At 38.8% G+C, this 14,977-nt stretch overlaps 1 protein-coding gene across 4 annotated transcripts in view; it reads right to left on the bottom strand.

The window, feature by feature from the left end:
- The window catches only part of DMXL1 (Dmx like 1), a 135,339-nt gene that overhangs the window by 26,285 nt on the left and 94,077 nt on the right, over positions 1–14,977 (bottom strand). For 2 of the 4 annotated variants that reach the window (XM_019554955.1, XM_019554953.1), the window contains exons 29-33: positions 9,102–9,280; positions 7,034–7,170; positions 5,988–6,073; positions 5,266–5,467; positions 2,361–2,478 (exon numbers count right to left, since the gene is read on the bottom strand). In XM_019554955.1, coding sequence (XP_019410500.1) covers positions 2,361–2,478; positions 5,266–5,467; positions 5,988–6,073; positions 7,034–7,170; positions 9,102–9,280 — 722 coding nt within the window. Of the gene's footprint in view, positions 1–2,360; positions 2,482–5,265; positions 5,468–5,987; positions 6,074–7,033; positions 7,171–9,101; positions 9,281–14,977 lie in introns of all 4 variants that reach the window. The other 2 variants (XM_019554954.1, XM_019554952.1) reach the window with 1 other exon arrangement.

Raw genomic sequence — 14,977 nt, forward strand, 5'->3', positions numbered from 1 at the left:
AAGAAAGAATAACCACATGACAAAAATTAAAGATGAGATGCAACATGAAAAACACTGTGGAAATCCTTAATCCTATGTTAATTTTCCCAACACACAACAACTAAGACAACACACTGATTTGCACAGATAGTTTACATACAATATATATTTGGTTAAGTATGTATTCTAAATTTAAGGTTGCTATCAACTTCAGTTCTCAGTTGTCTGCTTAAAAGGTTGGACCTCACAGATGACATTCTGAATGCTACCGGCAGCAGCCACATGTTTTTGCACTCTCCCTATACCACATTGTGACCCTGGGTGGATACCCCTATTGACTCTACCTGTCTATTAATAATAATCAAGAGTGGGATTTACAGGAGTTTAAAATGCCATTATCGCTTAAGGACATGGCTAGCAGCTCTGCTCTATTCTGAGGTGGCCACTGCAATTGCTTCTGAAGCACTAAGAAGCACCTTTGAAATATTTGGTATCACCTTTGTCCTGTAGAAAAAACGAGTTGCTATCAACTTTAAATAAACATTTGTCAGAAAAATGCCTTGAAGGGAGAGGAAAAGAAACATTTTCAGTTATTTTCTCCACTGTCTTTTTCCAGCAGTGCCATGACCAGAGAAGAATGGGTTAAGTTTACTCTTGAATTATTTGCTCCAGGGGATAACTTGAGAGTGATAGTTATCACCAGCTCAGTACAAAGCAAAAGCAGTTTATGATCAAGAGTCTGGATTGACCAAGGGTTACTGTTTTCAGGGTTATTGTTTTTCTTCATACTAACAAAGTCAAATACAGCTAAGATGTTATAAGTGAATGACCACACAAACATACACATCTGAACTTAACTGTATTTCCTGAGCACACTGAAGAATACAGTACATGAATGAGACAGTACTAATGCAGCTGGCCCACAGAAATGACTACAGTGTATTGTAGAAGCATACAAGCCAGCTTTAAACTAGCAGTACAGCTGAAGCTGCAGAAAAACAGGAAAAGTTAACCCACCCTTATCTCTTTGCTGCTCTGGCTAGATTCCTACTTTGCCCTTAGCTGTCCATATTACCCTTTTTTCTGATTCAATTGTTTCCCCCCCCATTTCTCCCAGTCAGTAGTTCTTCTATGATGTGGACTACTCATTTCTTGCATCACTGTCTTGTCAAGTACTGACATGAAGGATACACTGTGGATAAGATTCAATGCAAATGGAGTAAGAAACATGGAGGAGGAGAATAAAGAAATTAATTAGCAGTTGAAGCTGACCTGAGATGCTTTCAAGCAATGTGAGGTTAGTTTTTCAAGTCACTTTAAATTTTAGTTTTAAAAAAATTATCTGAAAGAAGGAAAAATGGGGAAATTGTAGGAAAAGGTGATAGGAAAAGAAAGAACAGTAAAAGCTGTACACTGAACAAACTACATCTAAACCACTGAAAAAATGTAACAGTCCCTACCCTACATTAATTTTTATTCTAACTTATGCTTAAAGAACAAAATAGCTTTAAAATACTATTAACAGTGTAACTCTGTCTGAAGGAATACCACCTTTTGTTGCACTGCGGTGTTCTGAGGTTGTACTAGGTAACATTTCACCACTATAATAACTAAGTTAAGGTTTGATGTCATTTGACTGTTAGTGCTATCATTTTCATTGACTATTCTGAGTGATCGCATAGGGAAACCTGATTAACTGTTTTATTTATTGAGGCTGGAGAGAGAACCCTTATAGAAGTTTACACATACTTAACTGAGAGAAGTGCAGTAGCAAGTATGGGGTAGAGGACAGACATTTTTGTACACCAATTTCAGCTAACCGGTTTATTAAAAATTGAGTAGTTAAAGGAAGAAAAAAACAGCTAGACTATGGCCTACAGATGTACCCTATTAAGTGCTGTACCTGGCACACTGGAGTGCTGCATTTATTTTGTTTTTTCAAAACTAGAATGCAACAAGGTACAATTCAGTGAAAAACTGTAATAAAACACAAACTAAGCTGGTCAGGAGAAATCAAATTTCAAAGCGTTGCTTAATTACGTTACAAATCAGAATCTTTGATTGATAAAGTTTTATAGAAACTGCCACTCTTTTTAAGGTAACTTCTATCAATGGCTTGAGCCAACCTATTATTCTAGCCAAGGGTTTATTTTATGTCATTCATGAGGCAGATACTGGCTATTTTCATTTTGAGCAGATGTATAGCAAGCTCACACACCAACACAACAAAGTTTTTTAGAACAGCAGATTTGGATCTAGGCACGTCCTCAAATACCAACCATATTACCTATACAAGTTTTTGTTCTATGAAAACAAGCATCCAGATGCCATAACTTAATAAAGGCTTAAAACATTATATATATTTTGCATAATATACAGACCTCATTGAGGCATCTTTTCTTCGTAAATATATTTCGGATAAATGTTTCCTGGATTACTTCCTGCTTAACTAGGTACTGCCAAAGCCTCTTCACAGACAACGCAACATGACTTTTAGATCTGCTGATCAAAGTTTAAAAAAAAGTTTATGCTACCATGCTAGTAATGAAGTTCTAAAGTAATTCACAAAAAATTTTACCTAAATAAAGTGAGGAAAAAGAAATGTTAACATTATGACAAATGGATAAAAGCAAATCAAGAGTTGAAGCATGCATGGATCATGGTCACAGATTAGCACGCAAATATTTACATCTAATAATCTTGTATTGCAGCATGAGTGCTGAATGTTATACTATACAATAAGTTACTTTAGAAACTGGTAAAATCCCTGCACAGGGAGAGAAACAAACTTAATACTATCAGCGTAAATTCTCAAGTTCCTAAAAATGCTGAGTTCTTGCTCTTGTCAGACAGGACATTTGTAGATAACACGGGGGTTTAGATTGAAGCGGTGTTTTTTTAAAAACACTGCTTCAATTCAGGGAAAAGTAAATCTCTGCAACATGCGCACCCGTGTCCTTACCTGCCTCTCCAGCGGTGGGGAGGAGAGAGCGAGCTGCCAGTGGGCCTGAGCTGCAAGGGGGGGAAGGTGGGGGTTGGTGCTTCCCTCCGCAGCAGTGGCAGGCCCCCCCCCAGGCAGCACCCACCTTGGGTGGTCCCAGGGGGCACTGCAGCTGCAAAGGAAAGAACCGGGGCCCCGCACAGCTCAGGTAGGCAGGCAGGCTCCAGGGAAGAAAAAAAAAAGATGAGGCTCACTGATTTTTTTTTCTTTCCCTTCAGTGCAGCTTGCCTTCCTGGGCTGCTGCATGGCTGCCTGCTGGGGTTGTCTGCACAGACTCCTGAGCTGTACTGAGCCCAGTGATTCCCTCCGCGGCTGCAAGGTAACAAAAACTCCTCGGCGGTATTTTAGTTTGCTGCACCCCGAAGTCATTTAAGGCAAATTATGCACCGAATTTGCTGCACTAGCTGGAATTAGTGTGCAATATGCCAACAAATCTGCAAACTTGTGCAAACAGCAATACCATTAAAAAGGTGCAAAAGGGCATTTAACTGCTTTAATGCGTTGTCTACAAATGCCCATAGATTTTATCCCATTTGACCAACGTCCTTGGGAATAACAACAGCTAATACTGACAAACACTGAAACAAAATAGCGAAACAGTTGCTAGGATATCTGTTCTGGAATATGAACAACAGACAGATCGCTGCATATCTATGGGAAATTATTTCGTTACAAAAACTTAAAATTATTGTATAAAGTATGTTTTGAAGCTATGCAGAGAAAAAAAATCTTTTCCTCTCCTCTAGTTTAGGTTATGTTAAATTTTAATAATTTAATCAACGTGCCTTATTATTTGTACTTGAAGATTGCCAGGGGAAGTGGCAAAATGAAGTGGGACTGTAACCTCAAAGCAGACCTATCTGAACTTGCTCTCTACCAAAACAGGCTGCACTTTCATATAGCTTGTGAACGCTTCATATTTTAAACAAACTGAATAAAAATGAGCCTTCCCTGTCAATTGGAGAACTGCAATTTAAATGTGGTCCCTTGCCATTTTACGCTTTCTGTTAGTTTCCTCATCCCTAGGAAATACAAAGCAGCAAAAAACAACCACCAAAAGATCTCTCCAAGGTGTTGGAGCCTTCTGAGCACTGGGAAGCATACAAAAAACTATTATTTTTGGCTGTCAAAGAAAGGAATTCCATATTTTGGAAACTGATTATTCTGTACATATCCCACAATTCTTGAAAACTCTAAGCTAAGTTCAAAAAAATGAAGGAATCTGGAAGAACTCCCATTCCCACACAGAAACAGTGACTACTAATTATTCCTATGCAATTTACAAAATGGTTTTACAGAATTCTTATTGTTTTCACGAGACCAACATACCCAAATTTAATACTGTGCAAAACAAATTCCTTAGATTGTGCTGATGGTTTTAAATAGCTAAAGGAAACCTCTGGAGTGCTGGATCGATTCTGGATTTATTTGACAGAATGAATCCACAGCCAAATTTGGAGAGAGCAATTTTTAGACTTCTAGAAATCTCTCTAAATGGAGCTGCATTTCAAAGGAGAATGTTTCAGTCAACTCTAGCATAGCGACCTAAAAAAGCAACTTCTCATGATTTCCTGTTTTAATGACAAACTTGATATAAAAAAGAGAGGTAGAGAGTCTATATTGCCCTATAAAACAAACACTTTGCTGACACTACATTTTTAGCTTTATGATGCAATATCGAATCCATGATCAACACAGATAATAGCTGGAAAGTTACTTTTTCTCTTGATTTATAACCTATTCAAAAGGGTACAGGTGGAGGGAGGGGTTATATATTTTAGATACTGTCCTAGATTTGTTCTGATCTGTTTGATATGAACCTGTTCACAAGGGGGATGAAGTTCCTGTCCATCACCCATAGAGTCATACACCAAAGTGACTAAAGCTCCCTACTGTAGTACTGATGAAACAGCTTCCACAAAGGCAGTAACAGTGAGATGAGTTTTTGACATCAGAGTTTGAGGACCACCAAATCTGACTGCTTTCTCTGCAGCTGATATCTTCACATCACAGTCAGACTCAGAAGCATGCATATACCTGTTTAACTATGCATATCATTTGAGCATTCAGTTATAAAAGAAAATCAAGCATTTGCACATCCAAATGGGCTAGATACGGTTCTAATTGGGCATCTTCACTTAACGTTATAGTAACCATACATACAAACATATATTTCTGAAAGCATCTAAAAAGGCCCATCATTTGCCTTATGAAGGAAAAGTAATGAATGAATATGATGTACATTAGAATGACTATAAAAAAAAGTATATAAATCACATGCACACCTGAAAGGAGTGTTTGTAGGTTCAAGCAAAACCTTGTGGCGAAGGAGTGCAGGACCTGCAGATAATGCTTCCTCAGGTGCATGAACTGAAATAAAATTTTGAGGGGGGCCACCATATAACTCAAGCCGTCGGAGAAGAACTTGCTCCCAGCGCTGAAATGTCTTTAGGACTGCATGACACAGTGGGGAGCTAACTGGAAGTTCTAAAAGGACAAAGCAAAGAAATGTAAATTATATTGGCATCTTAGTGTGAATTCCTCCACTAAAAATCTATATTGCAATGAAGCACTTTCTAAATTCACTTAAAAAGATGGAAGTAGAAATTGGGATGTAAAGAGATTAATTATCCTGTATTGCTTTATAGCAGACTGAGAAATGGAAAAGGAGCCAAGATATTTAGAACAGAGGAGAAGTAAAACAATAATAGAAATTATGTATTGTGAACAACAAAATAAGTACAGGATTAATTAATCAGTAAGAAATACTAAACAGCCAGTAAGACATGTTACTGACAGCTATAAGTGATTACAAGGTAGACAACAAACTCAACAGAACATGCAAAAATATCCCCAAATAATCAGGCTAATGTTTGTAGTCTCTAGAATCAAAATAATCTAACTGTTGAATGGTATTTTACAGTGTACCAGTCTCTCTAAAAAATAAAAGTGTCAAGATCAAGTAAGCCAAAGCAATTGAAAAAAGTTAACTATGCTGCTAGATTACCTGAAAGATCATGTCCAGCCAAAGGATAGAAAGTCTTCAAATTATGAAGCACCATCTGAATCATAGTCAATCTCATCAGTGACCAACTATAGAAATATAATAAGTCATTATGATCTCATATTATAATCTTTCTCAAAAAAAAGCTTGACGCTTCTCTGTAGTCAAAGATAGGACTATTTCTAGATTTAACCAAAAAAATGGCCCCACTGGCCAGATGCGAGGCGTGGTACCACTCTGCAGGCTAGCCTGGACCCATACACCAGAGCCAGGACACAGTGCTGGTCTGACAGACAGCTGATATAGTGTGTGCCAACACCAGTGCAGGGCTTGTGCAGGAAGCCAGCAAAAGGTGCACATGAGGTGCTGGCCCCAGAGCCAGAGTGTAGGGCTGATTTGGCAGGGTGCATGTGGCCTGGATCAGCTCCTGATGCCACATACAGAAAGAGCACTGAATCCATTCCTATGTCCTGCATATAAGACATGCCAGCACTAGACCGGGGCTTGCACTGCACAAAGCACACAGAGGCAGCCTGGGGCATGAGCTCTATAGCTGGGGGATGTTGGCTCTATAGTGCCAACATCCAGACTGGTCCTGTGCGCTGGCTCCAGCACACAGGGATGGTCGTGGTAGGTCTGGCATGGGTGTCAAGTGCAGCACCCGCCAGACCAGCTCCATGTGCCAGGACTAGCGTGTACTACCTGCAGTAAGCAGTGAGGTGGTTTAACAACCACAGGCCAGATCCCAAGGTCCAACAGTTCCAGTCTGAGGGCCGTACCTCTGATACTCCTGCTTTAATTATATTGTAACGTTAAGGATACGTTGACTGCCAAGGCATTTTTATTATTATTATTAATAATAAATAATAATGAAACCATCAAAGTATTGTGCTTGTTTATTGAAAACTAGGCATTCTATAAACATTCCTAAGAAACACTTGCATTTCTTGAGTAACTGCCATATTTTCTCATCCATAAAGTACCTAGAAATATACTTGCTGTCAACAGCATCAGAAAAAAAAAAAATATTAAAATTAAGTCTTTTATACCTGTATGAATTTGAATTAGAATGCTCCTGAAGTTGTGAATCTGATGCAAAAACATTTTCCTCCCCCTCCTCATCATCACTTCCTTGGCTCTCCTCTGAATCATACTCTACTCGACTTTGTGAGGATGGAAGAAAAGGCTAAAATTATATATGTATGAAAGAAAGTAATCAGAAAAACTATTTCTGTCAAAAAGCATTTTACTCGTTTAAAAACACAAATATAGTGACATCATAAAATTAAACACAACCCTGTCATATCATATCAAATCAGTCATTATAATAGTTTGAAATATATTCTTTATTAAAATAATCATTTTGGAATCAGTACAGCTGCCACAAAACCTGTACCCATTCACCCATACCCCCCCACCAATATACAAAAGACTTCATTTTAAGCTATTACACAATCATCTCTATGTACACTACACAAACACATATAAATCAGGAAAACAATATTTTTTTAAAATCAAATTAATGTATGTTTGATTTTTAGAATATAATTTGTCTTTTTTCTTCCTCCAAGATGGCATATCCCCTAGCTAAAAGGAAAACTTCTGGTGGTAAGGGGAGGGGTTGGAATTTCCAGGTTCAAGATGGCAACCAGGCAAGGGGCGAGGCTACCTTTGTGGCCCTCGACAGCTCACCAAGAATTGTTAAGTGGCCCACCAGCTGAAATAACCACCCGCCCCTGCTTTACTCCTATTCCATTATGGATATTCCTTTCATAAATGATATTAGGGAAACCGTTGAGGAAGACTGCATAAAAGAGCACAGACATCACAGGAGGATAGAAGGGCAATGTAACAAGACATGAAAGCAAGTACATAGTGATAGTATCAATTAGGTAAATACCATGCTTATTGGCCAACCAATTAAGAGGTATGGACACAGCCAGGCTGCATTAGTTGAGGGGGCAGCCCATGCTGTGCAGTAGGAAGTGTTCAAGGGCATTGCTCCCAGGTATGGCAAGTTTGCTATGTAGACATAGCTCATGTATTGAAGAATAGATATCAGTTGCGATATTCGGAGAGTGGATGACACACAGGCTGATAGGATAAGGGGCTGATTTCTGCTATTTTAAATGGCTTGAGAGGGAAAACCATTGTGTATGAAGTGACCCACACAATACAGTAGTCAAAGCTGAAAACCAAGAGGGTCTGGGAAGGATGTTTTTCCCTGTTTTGAAAATGAAGGATCTGATCTTAAGAGTAATTGTGTAAACAGCAGAATTACTTCAGAGGTATAATGAGTTAACAACAGATTCTCTCTCTTTAAAGGGAAAAGAGAGATGAGAGACTGGCATGAGTCCATTCAGGATTTGGAGTCAAGAACTTCCTATACTTTTTTTAAATTACATTGAGGAACTGTACTTTATAAAATTTAGTTTGATTTCTAGTAAGTACACAAGTTTTTGGCTTAATTATTCATTTCAAACAGAAGGTACATTTTTAACACACTGTCGTTTTATCCTCCAATGCACAAATATGTGCATCTGCAATCTAAATGAGCAATGTTTCAGAACATCATCATTCATAACCAGTAAAGTGGTATTTGAGATTGAATCAATTCCATGATTGCCCTTTTCAGCCTTGCAAAAATTTAGTGAGCATTATTTTAAGAATATTTTGGGTATCTGAGTACAAAAGATAGATGATTTTTTATCCCCTCTTTTAAAAGTAGAAATGGAAACACAGTATAACCTTATAAATCTGGACATCAAAGATCTGGAATTCTCAAAAATCCAACACCTAAAAAAATATACTACATTGGGGAGTAGTGGCAGCTGGTCCCAGAGCAGTGGAAGAGGAAGCTTGTACACAGCAGCTGCTGCCACCATCCAACACCATGTGCCACCGCTGGTTCAGGCCCGGCCACCACTCCCACCCCCCCACAAGCCATGACTGGCTGCCACTCTGGCTTAAAAAAATCCAGAACCTTCAAATTTCCGGCAGGTGCTCAATCCCAAGCATGCCAGATTTCTGAGGTTATACTGTATAACCTAGTTTCTGCTTTAATTATTACTTGTCCTAGAAAGAGCACAGTTTATATTTTACAATAGTAAAAATTACCTTTGCTATGAAATAGTCCCAGATACTAAGTTCAGGAGGAATAAATTTTTCCCTGTAAGGTGGAGATCCCTGTTCCACTGTTGGTGATGATGGAGACTGGGGACTCTCTTTTGGAGACAATTTTGAGGAAAGTCTAAAACGTTTCTGTTGTTTTTCACCATCATCTATAGGGGAAGAAACTAAAAAATACAAAATCGTTAAAAACTAGGTAAATATTCATGATAGAAGCCTCACAGATACATGTTTTCTGGATTTGATTTCACCACTTCCTTAAGATGCAAAAAAGCTGGCATCTCTTTTTATTTTACTGTACTAATTCTCAAACAATATCCAAAGCTAATGCAGATTACTTCATAAAACAGGACACTGGTTAAACAATAGGGAGCCACTAATCTACAAACTTAAGTATCCAGCCTGTCAAGAAGGAAATTGTGATTTTTGTGGAGATGGTGTGCCTTTTAAACAATGATCGTCTAGCTCAGGGATCCTCAGTCCTGACAGCCTCCACGGCCATGAATCAAGAACCAATACAATAAGTATTTCTCCAAATGATCTGTGGCAACCACACTCCAGTTCAAAGGGGAAAAAAATCAATGGTACTTGAACCTTGATTTCCAGAGATGAGTGCAACATGCATTACCACTCATGGCTATAGGAAGGATAGAACCATTTGTGGCTCAAGTGCTGTGTAGCCTGAATATAACTTCTGAATCTATGTCAAAATGAATGCAAACTATTTTGTGATCACATATCAAACTTGCATCAGTCACCTTGAATGTCCACATCTTGAAATTTTTCTGACTCAATCATTTAACCTTAGCACTGCATTAAACATAGTGGTAGCATTTGTTATGTCCTTTGTAGCATGACTAACACCCTCCAAAGCTATTATCATCCATCAATCTCATTAATAAATCTTAACCTAAATAGGTACCAGTTGACTATCTCATGCCTGTTACTAAAGGTCCCTAAGCTGACTTCCAGATGTGCTGTGCCTACACATTTATAGACAAATGTACTAACTCAGGGACCCCATGGACATAGCATTAACTATCTTTATTGTTAATAGTTTAACTGTGAAATGGTTGAATCATTTCCCTTTGATCTAGGCTTGTTTTTTTTAAATGAGAGACAAGAGAAGGGAGAGAGAGAGAGAGAGAGAAGAGAAAAAAAGAGATGCGTGTGCAAAAAGAGGCGAGAGAGAGAGAGAGAAGGGAGAGTGTGTGAGAGACACGACAGACAGAACTGCATGCCATTTACAGAACAAACCAAGCTTCAGCATTTCTTTTAAAATCTTAAGGTATTTTTCTTTGATTAGCCAGGCCTGTTACTTTGCTACAGTGTTTTCCTGTCTCCTGACGACAGAGCCCAGACAATTCTGGTTAGAACTATAGTCCCTCCTCTCTAGAATATCTACAGTCGATACCAAGTCAAAAGTTAAAACCTAGGCTGCATTAAACACATGCTTCTCTCCAAACAGCACATAAAAAGCTTCAGATCAGTCAACCACTACAGTACTCAGCTTACTTAAGAGCATGTGCTTCAATGTTTGCTGAATAAAGATGAGCTACTGAAATAGGGTTAGAAAACTATTAATCTGTGCTATGGCAACACACAGGGGTTTTCAAAACATTTTGTTACAGGTTGCAGATGCTTACAGGATTAGTTAAAGTGCTCATATTTTTTGAGAAATGAGCCTCCCTTTGAGATTCTGAAGAATTATAATAGTCTATCTTTTCTGAAAGACTATTTATCCATGTTTTAGTTGAAGTCAAAGGAACCCTATAGGAGATTTTGTGGAACTTTAAGTTTACTTGGCAAAAGGCCTAAGACAGCGTGGAATTCTGAGAAACAATGACTTAGTTCTGAATTAAGAGGAGAGTATATCACCACAGTAACAATACAAATCATTTGCAAGTCATCAAGTGAATGGCATTTGAATGCAGATTTTTGTGCACATGAAGAAAAATCCGCATACCTCAGATGTTAGCCATGAGACCACAGAGTCCATGGTTATGGAGAACTCATTTGGGAACCTGAGCTGATGTAAAAATCTTAAGTTGCATGCAAAGAAGAGGACTGAATTATTGGGTTTGAGGGACTGAATTTAACTCAATACATACATTTTGAAACTAGACTCTTCAAGGTAGGCCAGACCCATGTCTTTAATAAAGATTCAACATCTTTCTTCTCTAATTAATGTGCAAAACCTCAAAACATCCATGAGACCATCCAGAAAAGCCACATAAACTGGACATATCTGCAGTTAAAAACCAGGAAGAAAGGGAGAAAGAGTCTATGCCATTTTATAAAAAACTAAAAAAACCCACGTAACAAATTTTAAATAGTTATAGTCAGACTAGCCTGTTGGTCATAAAGGACCAATTCATGGCAAGCAAGGTGAAGGAAAAGTATGGACTATTTGGCAATTTCCCCTTGCTTAAAGCAACGTGTTGATAGCAGAAGCAGGGTTCCTTTCAGGAGGAGGCTAAGAAAGCAGATCAAGATGCACAGGATGTCAAATGAGGTCACTGAAGTCAAGCAACACACTAAGCAGCAGAAGTTGAGCCCGACTGATAAGGAAAACCCCTTGACTAGCAAGTACATTTTGTAGAAATAAACAGGTAATCTGGCCTCCCCCTAGCTTGCCACCTCTTTCTTTGTAGGCAGAAAGGGTAAGTCAGGCCTGTTGATGCAGTAGGTAGCAGATAACCTTCTAAAATTATTGCTTTCTGAATTATGAACAATACTGAGGCTTGAATCAGAAGCAAGAATGGAGGGTAGAAGTGCAGAATAAGCACTTCCTAATTTAGCTCTTGTCACAGAATTACAGAATAGTAGGGCTAGAAGGAACCAGAGAAGGTCATCTAACCTAATCCCCTTCTCAAGGCAGGATCTCCCTTATACCCAGAGTAGGAATTAGTCTTCAAAAAGCAGATGCAACAGCAGTCCCTGGGGATACCATAATTTTCTCACATATCACACACCTCTGAATAAAGCAAACTTGTTTTTGGGAAGGCAGAATCAAAAATAAAAAGAATATTCCCAAAGTTATGACTTTGCAGAGCAGGGACACACCCTAATGTTCAATTTATTCATCCTCCCTTTCCTGCTCAGGAAGAACTGTACATGCTGCTGAAAACTGGACTCTATGGGCAGATCTAAGATTTTGAAGTAAGCTAAAGAAGTCTGCAGAGCTTTGAAAAAAGAGAAACAAGACCAGGAATAGCTACCAGACAGCAAAATTGCTAAACGATAGATAGCTTAATTAATACAACCTCAAGACCATTAAAAAAGAGAGGGTTGCTAATGACTGTGGGGTGAAGAGCAGCTAAAAGGAGACTGGTAGATTATAATGAGTCATGAAATCAGTTAACTCCCTCAGCACTGCTTGAACAGAAATGCTGCTACCGTGGCAGGGGTGGAGGGAACCTTTACTGCTGTTACCGTATTGGGGTGGAGGGAAGTCCCCTAAGGCAAGAGCTCACCAGTGTCCCTGTGCTGGGCTGCATGGGCAGGCGCCCGAGTTGGAGGACTCCTTCTCCCTCTCTCTAGGGCAGCTTGTTGAAGCAATCAGCAGTTGACAAGTGGGAAGGTGGAAGGGAGAGTGTTGCCAGGATTTGAAAAGCCCCCATCACAGGGGTTTTCCCTCCACCCCATGAGCTGTGTAGACCCTGGCTAGTGTGGTCTGGGGATCTGTTCCCCTGCCCATAGTCTCTATGGGCTGATGAACGCAGGCCGAAAGCCGGCTAACAAGCAGAGGGGCGAGACTACCCCTGCTCCACTGAAGCAGGCAGCATAGCCCAGGGCTGCAAAGCATCCTGGGATGCCGGGGGACTGTAAGTTTACTTGAACCAGGAAGGGATCCAAGACAGAAGTTCCATAAACTGATTTGACTTAAATCAGTTAAGTCTGGTACTACATCCAACCAGATTTATTTTAAACCGGTTTTGGTCATTTGGAAAGTGTTTTATGCGTACTGAACTTCCGCTCTGTTACAGGTTTAAACCAGTTTCTGATCATTTAAATTGCTTTATGTGCAACTTCTGTCCCTACCCTCTAGGGCACTGTGGGTGCATCTACACATGACGCAATGTTGCCATAGCAACATGCTACAGCTACGCAGTATCCACAGGCAAGAATTGTAATGCTGCAGCTATGTTGCCATAGCAATGTGCTGCCTTGTTATAGCCTGTTGCTACGGCAATGTAGCAGCTAAAAATAGTCATGCGCTGCACGCATGGTGCTGTACAGGCTGTCACTGTACCGTCATTTAGTACTTCCAAGAGGAAATACTAAATGATGGTGCAGTAACAAAGGCACCATAGGGACATGTGAAGACATGCCCACTGAGTGCAGTTTTTCAGGTGGTAACAACCACTGAATTGAAACCAGATGTTTCCCAAGCCAGTCAAGGATACTAACTTCTCAAAGTAGCACTGTATACAGCAAGTTTTAAAAATTAAGTTCTTTGATCTCTTACTACAATTCTCTAAACTGCGGGCTAGAATTATTTCATTTGTTGAACGCATAATACAATTATCCCTTACAAAATTCAGAATGCTAACAGAAAATCCACTCTAACTTTCAAAAAAAGTCATCTTCAGGCTAAAACCAAGATGTGTAAGTTCCAGGCCAGATGTACCTTTCAGAACACATTTATGCTCATATAAAAACAAAGGAAGAAAGTGTTTCTGCTATGATACATATTCAAATAACTTATCACCTATTAAAAGTGGAAACCTATACATAATGTCGAAACTTAAATAATTTTTTAACCGTACCCAAGTTGTCAGCACATTTTTAATGTAACATGATGAAGATCCGCCCACCCTGACCCCTTAGGATGCTATTTAGAGTTCACTTACCTGTATTAAAAGATGTTAAGTATTTATGCAGCAGTAATAATATTGTTTACATGTTATTGCTTAAAGCTTATTAGCTAGCAGAGCATGCACATGCATTGTGTCATATGGAATTTTAGCTTCTGTTTCAAAACAAAATTTGCTCAAATACTTAAAAGAGGCAGAAAATAACAAGCACTGCATGATACAGAACTAAGCAAATATACATCTGCAGATTCTTTTAAAGCACATTGCAAAAAGCAACTGCTGCACTAATTCTAAATCTATGGAATTATTTTTCTTAATCTTTTTCTAGCACTCTACAGGTTAGCTCTTGGTAGCTGACCTGACACTTTAAAGCATCCAAAACTGGAATTATTTAGGAGTTTTGGTTACTTGAGAGACACAAAATGCACACCTTACTCGTACATTCTAAAAATGATTTCATAATTCTTGGGTTTCAGTGAGAGCACAGACGTATTTTTAAAATTTGTAATACATTTCACAATGAAAGTCTTCCAATTAGACACTGTCATTTAGGATTTTAGATCAGCTGTGTTTATTATTAAAAATCAAATTTACCGACTTTATAATACAACCAAAAGATGTATCCACGTTCAGTGAAATTCTTTGTGTAGTCTCAGTGCTTTAATATTTAAATATTTTTAATATTTCAATGTTCGACTCAGAAAAATAATGTTTAGAGCCAACGTAACCCCAGTAAAAAAACAAAACAAAACAACAATCCTACCATTTCAAGGTAAACAATTCTGTCATTTTAAAAGAAAAATTCAAAATATGAAGCCCTCAAAGGCCAGTCTGTGAATCCAGATACCCATCTTTAAGAGATAACCTAGAAACATTATTTAATTGCACCAAAAAAAGAAGAAAGAAAGAAGGAGTAACATGAACTGGTATGAGGATTCCAATTCAGCAACTTAATACATTTTCATAGATTTCATAGACATTAGGGCTGGAAGGGACCTCGGAAGATCATCAAGTCCAGCCCCCCGCCCAAAGAGCAGGAAGTCA

The sequence above is a fragment of the Crocodylus porosus genome, unplaced genomic scaffold, assembly GCF_001723895.1.
Source record: "Crocodylus porosus isolate Cpor-Errol unplaced genomic scaffold, CroPor_comp1, whole genome shotgun sequence".
Lineage (NCBI taxonomy): Eukaryota > Metazoa > Chordata > Crocodylia > Crocodylidae > Crocodylus > Crocodylus porosus.